The following is a 12103-nucleotide window of genomic DNA, read 5'->3' as shown; positions in this document are numbered from 1 at the left end:
AGCAAAAGGTGCCGTGGCTTGCCTGGAATGTTATTCAGATCAAATGCTGAAACAAAGAGAGAGAGAAAGTAACGGTGTAGCAGATCATGTGGATAATCATTCCAGGTCAGCGGCTTGATGAGAGACATTAACACACCATGCTTGAATGCAACCAGGGACTTCAGTACAAACAAATGGAGAGAGAGAAAAGCAGGGATGGAAGGCTGGATCATTGGATGGAGACTCGAAGACGACATTGTATTCAAATTGCATAAAGAAATGATGAACAAATAGATCCTGACCTTATTTCTTAAACATTGCTCTGTTCATGTATTCATGTAATTCTGTAGAGTTTATGCAAAATCTCAGCTGGGAGTCACTGTAACCCTGTGTGCACTGATAGCAATGTTGACAGCATGTTTCCCTGCTATTTACTTTGGTTACGGTGACCTTTGGTTTCGCCACTAAACTCTATGACTCGTTATAAATGCAACTAAAGTCGGCCTGCCATATTATCAGGACATTTGTTCCACTAGCCTCAACACACACACTACATTTACCAGAGAGTGTTTCACAACAATCTGTTGTTCAAATTTGAAGATAAACAGGTTTCTCTACTGTAATGCACCTTTTTACTTGAATACCAAGCAAGGTGGATGATTCATCTGACCTTTGAACACATTTTTCTTACCTCACTAAGAATCACCTACTTTTTAAGTGTGCAGTTACAGTTGATTTGCTTCTCCCATACACGATGAGGGGCCAAACAGCCTCCACTGTCCTCTTCGTTGGATGACTAGGCACACGTGTGTGTCACAGATAAAATCTAATTTACACTGGCTTGCAAAATCCAATCACAAGTGGTGACTCTGGTTGGATTTAAGACGTGTTCTCGGGCAGATAGGCCACATATGCCCCATGTAGTCCCAGCTGATATCAATCTTACCAGGCTTAGGGAGTAATGGAATACATGTAGCGGGGTTATGGATTGAAAAAGGTGAGGTTTACAATTATAACAAACATACATTTCATTAGTAACGTTACTTCAATATTGTACGACTTTGATTAGGTTACTTACTACATTCTTTACCAGGTAATTGGTAATTTACAGGAACCCTCCCAACCCATCCCACATTAAAATAAAATGGACATGTACACATAATACTATGAGCAGCTCCAGCTAAAATATAAGTATCTGTTTTTTTTTTAATATCTTTATGAGCAGAACCGCAGACCAATCTACTCAAATATTCCACTCAGTTCCCCAGAATCCACTCACCGCTGACAGATTGATACCGAAACATCCTAAAAAAGCCTCAAATGGCCCTAATCAAGGAGAGATGCAGAGGGGGAAAGGGCGGAGGACGGTGTGAAATGAATCCACCGGAAAATGGATCAGCAAAGGCAAATTTGTAATATATATCCTTCCCCAGCGCTCGGCTGGAATTGCTTCTTGGGGGGGGGGGGGGGGGGGGGGGGGGGGGGGGGGGGTCATAAAGCACAACGCGAGCCGAGGAATTCCTTCTCCGCCCTCGTTCAGGAGAGACTGATGCCGCCGTTAGTTGGGGCTGACACCTTTCCGAATCATGTTTTATGTAAATGCGGGTCTCTAAAACAAGTATCCAAGGGTAATATTTGCAGAGGAGATGGCGGAGGAGAGCAGGCCTGATGCAGTTTGCTTTCTGCTTCCTGCTAATCTGCTCGATTAATCACATCAGCAGAGGCAGAGATATAAATGTTTCAGGAAAGCATGATGGATGAGTGTGCTAAGGGGTTCTCTTGCTCTTTGTCTTCCCTCCTTTCCATCTCTTTTCCTCCCCCAGACACCCAACACCCGGGCTCCTTTTGATGTTTTTTCTCAACTTTTCTACATTTTAATTTAATGCTTCTTATCTCGTTTCCATTCTCTTCTTTTGTCTACATTTCTGCCTATTTTCTCTTTTTATCAGGAAATTCAGCTCTGTCTTTACCTTCTTTTCCCATCTCTTTACTTGACTTCCTGTCTTCTTCCATTTTTCCATCCTGTCTCTTGCCCAATTTCCTTTTTCTCCTCTTTTTTTGATATTGTTCACTCCTCTTTTCCCTCAATCATTCCAGGGGCTTTATCAAAAAAGCATGTTCTCATGAACCATCTGTTCAAAAAGCTGCAAAAAGTTGAGCACTGTACTTCATAAGCATTCCCCGTTTTTTTTCTGTATTCACCACATTGACAGCTTCTGTGTAGCAACACGGCTAGTCGTGAATGGAGGAGGTCGGGGAGGATTGGTGGGCCAGAGAGCGGAGGGAAAACTAAAGCCTTTCACCCAGGAAATGCATGTTCCTTAGGAGTGTTTTAATCTAAACCATGATCATTCACCGCTGTCCGCTGTGGCAAAACGTTCATATTTTGTGGACTAAAAATAACCGTAATGTCAGCCAAAACAAGTGGCAGCTCTCGATGCTTTGTACCCGGCTCAGTGTCACCTATTTTTGGGTACCTGAACCATCAACTACTGCTGATTCAACGGAGGTCTGTAGCCGGCGTCACAAAGCTCTGTAATGGCTTAAACAGCTAGCAACTGCCACTCGGTGCCATGGAGCTCGTAGCCAGCCGAGATCATGTGACCACCCGCCGACACGGGACAGCATGCAGTCTCCTAATTTCGTCGGATATCATACTCTTTGGTGTGCATATAATTTCATACGATGCCACATTCATGGGGATGTGTTGATCAAAAAGGCCCTTAGACGTAAACCTCCATGAATAAACCGCACTGAAATGCAAAAGAAAAATGCTGCTGTAATTGTTGCATTACTTAATCATTTTTATTTTATTTGTTCATTCAAAAGGGACAATGCACATCAATAGACGTTTTTTGTTCACACTCAAAATGTACTAAATGTGCCGGAGTTAGTAAAAAAGCTCATTTTCATCTGTAGTCCCCTGGCAGGTCAACACATCATATTCCATTAATAAAAAAAGAATGCAAAAAAGATAGAAAGCAAATTTTGAAAGAAAAAAGAGGACAAAAGAAAATAAATATAAAATAAGTACAATGCAAAGAAGGGTATTGCCTAGGATGAAGTTAACCAGCTATGGGTTTTGATTGATTTAAGCCATCTCTTGAATGTGGTTTTAAAGGAATCCCGTTCCAATAATTTGAGGCCCGTACTGAGACACTTGCTAAAACCCAGTCTCCCCTGGTGGCCGCCTGGTTGCCCTGCCACTGCAGTTCTTCTGTTGTATAAATTCACCCAGTGATGGGATTACCTGATGGCAATTTATGACAATTCCTTCAGTTATTTTGATAGATTTTCACACAACAAAAGGGACAAGATGATGCTGAGCCCGTTTTAATTTGTCCTGGAAGTACAAGCCCTGCATTTGTGAAGAGCTACTCAGCTGTGCTCCTTGTGGCAAGAAGATGAATGATGTGTCAGTGACAGGGCAGAGACCACCCCTGACCCGCTGTCACAAAGCTCTGTAGCCGAGGCCAAGGCGGTCGCCTGGTGTTAGAAATATTGAGGTCATGAGCAGCTCCACCAAGCCCAGATCACTTTCAAGACACGTGCAACATCTGTAAAATGTTCAATTAATATGTTTTCATGTTCACTTCACAGCTTCAGTAAGACGCCACTTAAGCAACTTTTAGGTGTGTAGCTTAATTACATATTTTCACAGTCCTATACTTATTATAACAGCTTTACTACAAACACACAGTTTTTTTACTTGAAAAATGAGATGTTAAATTGACAAAAAAAACGCATACAACAGCATCAGAAAGGTCTCTCACTGTAAACTACAATACGTATTTGGATCCCATGGAGGTTCACCAGAAAGGGAGGGACTTCATCTCTCTATTGTTGTGATGTTGCCACGTAGCTGTTGCTTCCTGAATATTATCACCGGTAAAAATAGAATGTGTGTGTGTGTGTGTGTGTGTTTTGTGTCTTTTGTGTGTTCTGTGTGTTCTGTGTGTTTCATATTCAATGACCTGCGAGTTAATCACTGTTGAAAATCGTGCTCTGCAAAAAGGGCCGTGAGGTTTGTAAATGCAGAGGGAGGGAGGGCAGGGGAAGAATAATGGCGAGGGGACGGAGGAAAGAAGCAGAACAACAGTGAAAGAAAGGAGGGAAAGAGGAGTATGCTGCATCCTAAAGCAAAGCCATAAATTGCTTCCCTTGTCTAAGCCAAAGGGCAAAAGCTCCATTCCCCCAACTGCTTATCTCCTCTGTCCTTCCCTCCACCCACTCACCCACCCACCCATCCATCCATTTATCCACCCCTCCTACATCCAGCTATCCACACATCCATCTATCCATTCGTCCATCTATTCACCCATTCTCCATCCATCTATGAACTGTACAAGCCCAGTCCTAGATACTTTAACAGATAGGGTTTCTAATTAGGCATGAATGTAATGAATCGCCCGGGCCATCCAATGGAGGAGATTAAGTTTCAGTTGGGGGGGGGGGGGGTATCTGACTGAAATAGTGTCTCAAGAGAGCTGCAAAATATGAATTGATTAGTTGTCAACTATTAAGTAAATTGCCAACTTTTTTGATAATCAATGACTCAGTTTGAGTCATTTTCTTATAACAAAAAGTCTAAATACTCTTGACATTAAACTTAATCTCTTTGAACTGTGGATAAAACAAGACATTTGAGGACGCCAGATGGAAATTTATTGACATTTTTCACCGTTTTGTGACATTTCAAGACCAACCAACTAATTGATTAATCGAGAAGAGGATGGACGGATTAATCGACAATGAAATACTACTCGTTAGTTGCAGCCCTATCTGTCAGGCTGCAGGGCTTCCTCCCTTATCGTTCTCTCTTTCTTTTGCTCATCACGTCTTCTCCTCCCTCAATCGCACTCCTTCATTGCGCCTCCTCTTCACGTCCCTCCACCCTCCACATTAATCACATGGCAGGGAGAATAAAGCAGAGCATCTGTAATAGTTTAGCAGCGTCACCGAAGGACAGCCAGAGGTCGGTTAGCATCGTGGCTAATGTGTGAGACACCCGGCGTGTGTGTGTATGTGTGTGTGTGTGTGTATGTATGTGTGTGTGTATTAACAGTAATAGATGGCTTGGTGTGGATGGGAGGACAGAACGGGGACATGGTGCGCTAAAAATGGATCGCTACCTGGTGGTCTGAAACATACACATATATATACCTACACACACTGAAATGCATACACACACAGACAAATTTCCCCTACTTACTTACTCTCATATGCCTCATTTAGTCATAGTTTTAGCGGCATATTCAAAGTCTTTTTTGCCTTTTTCAACCTTTATTCTGTTTATTGACTATTCATTTTGCCTATCCTTCCCACTGCTAGAAACTAGACGCTGGTTCTTTTTACCAGCTGGTTGATTTGGTGTGGCTGCAGAGGTTTTGCTTCAGGCGTTAACTTCCCTCGCTGCCAACAGTTCCTCCTGCTTCAGGCTGCATCCCTGCTTGTTATGTGATCACTAAGTGCCCCTTTTTTGTTACCCAGAATGCTCTGGAAAGATTCCTTGCTGATAGGCTTTCCCGCAGTGGCCCACAGGGAAGTCGCATTCATGCATGGATTTTTCCATCGACTTTTATTAAAAATGTGAGTCCAAACAAAGACGACTCCTTATCATTGGAGGGCTTTCTGCCTGCTAATTTTTTAATTTCATGGCTGTTGTTTTAACTTTGTAGGGCATTTTGAAACGACTAGTTTGGTTTCCATGCACACATACACACACACACAAACACACACACATACACCTACACACCTTCAGTGCCTCTTAGCACATCACAGTGTTTGTGTTGGTCTCTGAACCAGATAAGCACGTCATTGTGTCTCCTGGAATGAAAAGGCAGGGTGACAGAGCAGATAGGATTTTCAACATCTCACCGCGCTCGGGTGGAAACGGCACGTACGCGCCATAACCTTGGCTACAGCGCTTGTCAATCAATTCAATCTATTCACAACCACCCCGACTCACCCCTCCCGATCTTCCATGACGGGCGAGATAAATACGCTCGCCGTTCAGCTGCATCTCGTATTGATGACTTTTACACAGTCGAGACACAAGCTGTGTGAGCGATGTTGAGCTCATGATTTATGAATCCACTGTTTGGAGCACTTTCTGTGTGGAGGTTACAAGTTGTCCTCTTGTTTGCACGCTGCTCCTGGTTGGGTTAGTTGGAGACTCAAGACCACAATGGCTGTCATGAACAGGAAAAGCAGTTTTAGATAAAGGATGGATGGAAGGAATATCAATGATATTGACTCTTAACCCCCGTTGTGGACTATAGATGTGATTCCTTGTAAGTGTATCTTTCTGTGGCAATAAACCTTTTTTTTATTTCTGATTTCAACTTTTTCCAGTCCTCCTCTGAATCCTAGATGGGATAACTAACCACGAAGCTGGCAAATGTGCTCAATGCTCTTTCATGACATGTGGACAAATACTAATCAATCAGCCACAACTGACCATTGGAAAACTGTGTTTAGGTACTGCAGTGACACAGCAAATGTCCCATCATAAAGCAGCTTTCTGAACAGAAAGGAACATATCTTACATACTTTGATATTCATCAAATACTACTTATTGATATCCTTTTAGAATGAAATCAACAACTTATCCACATTTTTTTCACTATATTGTTTAATCACTGATGTGTTCCATGTGTTTTCTAAAACAGGGAATGTAACCACAGAAATGTAGTAAGATATCTAGTTTAAATCTATGTTTTGCTTTCTCACTTTTCATGCTCACTTTATGTCATCTGGAATATTTTTGGAATATGTCTGACACACACATTCACACACACACACACACACACACACACACACACACACACACACACACACACACACACACACACACACACACACCTCCAATAGTAACGTCTTTCTCTGGTTCCTAACAGCCTGAGTCTTGGCCTGTGTTGCAGGAGGATGAGACAGGCGAGGGGCGCTTCAGTTTCCCCGGCTACGGCATGGGCCCCGCCTGCCTGCAGGCCAAAGACGGCATGGCCATCAAGGGCAACAACAACAACGCGCCGGCCTCGGCCGCGCCAGAGAAGACCATCGAGGAGATGAAGAAGCTGTTCATTGGCCGGGCCAAACGCATCGACACAGTGTCCCGCGTGGCCTTCCCGCTCGTCTTCCTCATTTTTAACATTTTCTACTGGATCATTTACAAGATCATCCGCAGCGAGGACATCCACAAGCAGTAGTGGAGAGGCGGAGGAGGAGGGCGAGAACAGTGCAAAGAGGAGAATGCAGAGAAACAAAACGAAAGTAGGAAACAGCGAGAGATGACTTCAATAGAAGATTATTATTGCCCCTTTTTTTCACGCTAGCCCCGCCTCCCTTCCTCGTCGTCTTCCTTTATCCCCTTCCTCGTTTGGTCGAGGAAAAGTTGCTTTTTGTGGCAGTCGCCTTCCTCAACCCTGACACCCACTAGACATAATTTGAGATTCTGGCTTTCTTTTCCCCGATTATTCTCCTCTCTTGCCCCCTTAAATCCCAACTCATTCCGTTCCTTTACACCTCCTGAATAATCCGGACCAGTGCAATAGCAATGCAGTAAAATGCATGATATATGAATGTGGCAATATATTACTGAAAAGATGAACATTTTTAAATTAAACACAGACTATTGTGAGGCACACCCAACACACTGTGTGGCGTGGACAGGCTGGAAAGAAACAAGACGAGAGGGTCCTTATAAAGAGTCTTGTATTTGATTTAAGGGTTTTCTTTTTTGTGTGAAGACAGATATATAGTTCCATATGAAGAAAACATGATGTTGGGACGGGGTGGGGGATGTGCCAGAAGCATACAGCAGTGTAATATACTCATTTATCTATCATAAATGGGAGAAGAAAAAAAAAACTTTATTTGCAAAGATGGGCATCTGGAATTGAGGGGTTTTCACCCCACAAAAAGGAAAGGAAGGCGGATCGGTGCTTCCATTTATAAAGCGATGCAAGGATCACGCATTCTATATATCTCGATTTGCTTCAAACGTGTATTGCAAGCACTCCTCAGCACTTTTCCTCGCCGCCCCCGCCGCTGCCGCCGCCAACACCACGACACCTTGAACTGCAGAGACACTTGAGGTTTGCTGCTGCCGCTGTCAATCATACCACTGGACATTAAGAGAAAAAAAAAATCATTTAATGAAACACTGGACGAGCAGTGCTGAAGATTTTGAGAAAAAATATCTCATTTATCTGTGGTTCCTCTACCTTTCTTTAAGTTGTTTCATATTGCATTTGTTGTTGTTTTTGGTTTGTATCTTTAATTTATGTGCCAAGTAAACGCGACGCTTGTGGCTGCGCGGCGCTCCGCAGCTGCAACCTTTTTGTCAAGAGGAAGGCGAATGGTTTGACGTTGAGCAACGTTTTTTGTTGTTGTTTTTTTTTAAATCCCTGAGAGATCAGTTTGTTTTCATCGACTGGAGCGAATCGATCCCGGACAGAGTCAAATAGATACCCTCGTTTGCGTTCCTCGTTGTGTTCGTCGGGACTGAACCACAGAAATATTTACGTCTTATTAGTGCTTCCTTGCTTTGACCCCGCCTTAATGTGACACCCCACCCTTTCCCCAGCTGAGAGGACATATGTAGTAAATTATACTGATTATAGCACCTATTGTACCTTAATTAACTGTATTTCCATCTCATTCACACACACCAACTCTAGCTACAAACGCCATCTTTAATGAAAGCTGCATCATCATGCACATGGAGTATAAAAACAGATTTAATTTTTCGCCATAGCCATGTTGGACAGGATTTGATCATTCAGCGGGTCATTTGGTTTGATTGACGATTTATCAGAAGACATTTTGCTATTTTAAATTGCGCCAGGCTTCTCTATGCAATGATCAGTATATGCAATTATATATTTTTTTCCTTCGTTTCAGCAATTCCCATCTCCAAAACCTTTCTGTGAGTTGTCTTCTGGCTCATTCATCCCACTGTTACCATAGACTGTAAATATTAATGGACAGAGCATCCGGTTCAGCGAAGTGCTGCAAATGAGGAAGTGCCTTAAAGCTGCATTCTGTCTGGATTCCAGCAGGGGGCGACACATGTTGCAAAAGGAGGTCTGTTTCTGTAGAAGTCTGTGAGAAAGTGACCCACTTCTCACTAGATTTATTACCTTAATCAACATTTTCATAATTAGTTAATGGTCTCAATCGCTAGTTTTAAGTCTTCTGTAACACAGAATAATGTTTTTTTTTTTAAATTATGGTCTCGTTGATTTTAAAATCGGCGATAAAGTAGGGGGTGTTTTAGGGCGTGGCTATGATGTGCTCGACAGTTCACGGCCTGTCATACTGTATGTAATAAAACTATAGGACAAATATATTTTTCAAACCTAGCGAAGCTAAATCTTACCTTGAATTATGTAGGCTGGCTTTCAGCAGCAGTTGCATTCAGACGAATTCAGACGAGTCAAACAATTCAGTGAAAGTGTGTAACGTAGTGTAAGCAGTGTTGCCACTGCGATACATCAACCAATGTGTCCCCGAGCAAGACACTTAAACCCTAGTGCGACCTCTGACATATATACCAATTGTAGGTCGCCTTGGATAAAAACATCAGCTAAATGACATGTAATGTAATGTTGCCAACTCCCAGTCAGCAACCGTCCAACAGTCTAAGGCTCCTCCCTCCCTCACTCCTCCTGCTCGTCTAAAATCATCACATCCGGACGACGGCTGGCAGATCTCCACAAGCTAATGGGTGACGTCACACTAATCTGTCCATTAATATTAACAGTCTATGACTTACCGATCTGTCAATGGAGAAGACAAAAGGATAAAACGCAGTGATCAACCTGTCTGGGGACTTTCACCCAATGCACGCAGATTACTGTACGGAGAAGTGTTCTGCTGTAGAAATCAGCATCAACGACCGAGCCAGTCACAACTTGGAAAAGTGCAGAAATTCAAGATGATAAAAGTGTTTATTTCTGCACAAACAGATGTTTCAAATTTTGTTACCTATTTATTCCAAAACTGCCTCGCAATTTTCTTTCATAAATACAAGAAATTTACAGAGAGGTTATTAATGCAGGCGGGGTCAAACAGACATTTTCCAAGTTTGTAGCAACGCTCAAAAAAACCTAAAATGAACAATACATACTTAGTTAGTTTGTACTGAGTTTAAGGTTTATTCAGTTCTCATTGCAAATGTGTCTTTTGAATGTCCGTCCTCAATTTGGTCATTTAAAAAGGTGTGTTCAGCTAAGCTAATAGCCTCCCAGCTCCTAAACACACTCCAGATTTTTCTTTTTCTTTTTAAAGATACATTTTTGGGTCATTTAGGCCTTTATTTATACAGGACAGCTGGAGACATGGAAGGGAAAGACAAAGGGCCGCAGGTCAGAGTCCAACCCGACCACGCTGCATCGAGGAGTACACCTCCATATATGGACGCCCGCTCAACCAACTGAGCTATCCGGGCACCAGCACACATCAGATAGTTATCGATCTTCTCATCGAACTTTCCCAAAGAAAGAGAATAATTTAATTATCCAAAATGATGAACTATCCCTTCAAACGGCGTTGAGTGAAACGGTTTGCTCTTGTCTGCGAAGAATAAGGTGGCCGTTGTTGGATTTGAACAATTCAGATTCTTTAACCCTTGTGTTGTCTTCGCATCGACCATGCAACTTGAATTTTTATTTCAGGGTCCGAATTTCAAATTAAAATGATTGTTTTTGGTAAAGTTTTTTCAAAAAGATTCGTCACCCAAAATTTACGATGTTGTTGTCGATTTTCAGGCATTTTTTGTTGTGACGGTTTTCTTTTTTTTCCCAAAACACTATAAAATTTAATGAAAGAGCCAAATTCGATGAAAACTGATCATTTTATTTTACTTGTAAAGAGTAATGGTTGTATATGGAATGTTTTTGGACAGTAAAATAGAAAGAAAACCGAATTTATGATATAGAAAGATTTTGAAAATGGGTCAAATTTAACCTGAGGACCAGAGGAGGGTTAAAGGTTGGAGGTCAAATGAGTCACACGCTTATTTAAATAAGTCACACGCTTATTTCACAGATAAGAGGAACATTTTATTTTGGGCTTTTTCAACGTAAAATAAAGCCACACATACAGCGCCGTGGCTGCATTCCTGGGCCTGTAAGTCTCCACGGAAACCAAAACTTGCGCATGTTAAATCTGGAACCGATGATCATAATAAATCCCCTCAGTAGGAGTCCAGAATTTCAAAATAAAACAATCGACTGGACTTTTATTGTGAAGTTGGAAATATTTCACGCTTATGGCAAACAAAATACTTTCAACCTGTGGAGTTCCTGTGCCTCCTTGATGATGACAATAACACTTATTATTAACACATATAAATGTCACAATTAAAGCACAGTGGGATATTTATTTTAGAAACCCCCCCCCACTCAAGAACCACATCCAGGAAAGCGAGGTTCAGTGCCAGTAACGGTAAAACAACTGCTGATCTTGATGAACATTTCCTCTGTCACAATGTTCACGTCCCAGTCCAACTTGGTTTTGACGCAAAAACCAAAGATGTGTTTCTTCTTATGTGTCGTGTGTGCCATATTAACTTCAGATATATTGATTAAATTATAATATATAAGCATATTTTGGTATGACACATGCATTTTCCCCTCTACATTCTAGTATTTATTATTTTTAAAGAAAGCTGGTTATTTTTATTTGATAAGTCACCGAGCTACCCATTAATTCCTATCCTCTTTATAGTTAAACTTACTAAACAAGTACAAAAATAAAATACACACTGACTTTTGGGATCTGGTAGCACAGATTAGTTTCGTTAAAATGAGATTACTTTTACCGTGCATTTATGCTATAGGAAAGCATAAATAATAGTCATTTTCATGAATTTATGAACCAAGTTGCTTTCAGAGTGTGTAAGACTGATCCGAAGGGCTATGCCACGCACATACATCCTTCTGTTCCCCTTCATGATTTAACTTAAAGTGAAAGTGCCATAGAATACACTTCATCACAAGAACTATGCATATATTTCTAGAATTAGTTCCCACGTACTGTGATAACAGTTACACTTCTTAAGGCCATGATCACCTAGGATGCTTTATTTTTTATGATTTGCTTACAGCAGCTGTATGTC

At 41.7% G+C, this 12103-nt stretch overlaps 1 protein-coding gene across 1 annotated transcript in view; it reads left to right on the top strand.

Annotated features, from left to right (window-relative positions):
* Window positions 1-9591, top strand: part of glra1 (glycine receptor, alpha 1) — an 85673-nt gene extending 76082 nt beyond the window's left edge. Inside the window, exon 10 of the mRNA XM_034883872.1 lies at window positions 6903-9591. Within this exon, the coding sequence (XP_034739763.1) occupies window positions 6903-7187 (285 nt within the window). The 3' untranslated portion in view covers window positions 7188-9591. The remainder of the gene's footprint in view (window positions 1-6902) is intronic.
* The last annotated feature ends 2512 nt before the right edge of the window (window positions 9592-12103 follow it).

The sequence above is a fragment of the Etheostoma cragini genome, chromosome 10 (genome assembly GCF_013103735.1).
Source record: "Etheostoma cragini isolate CJK2018 chromosome 10, CSU_Ecrag_1.0, whole genome shotgun sequence".
In the NCBI taxonomy this organism is placed as follows: domain Eukaryota; kingdom Metazoa; phylum Chordata; class Actinopteri; order Perciformes; family Percidae; genus Etheostoma; species Etheostoma cragini.
Note: the sequence above shows the minus strand (reverse complement) of the source record. Positions and strands in the feature narration are given on the sequence as shown.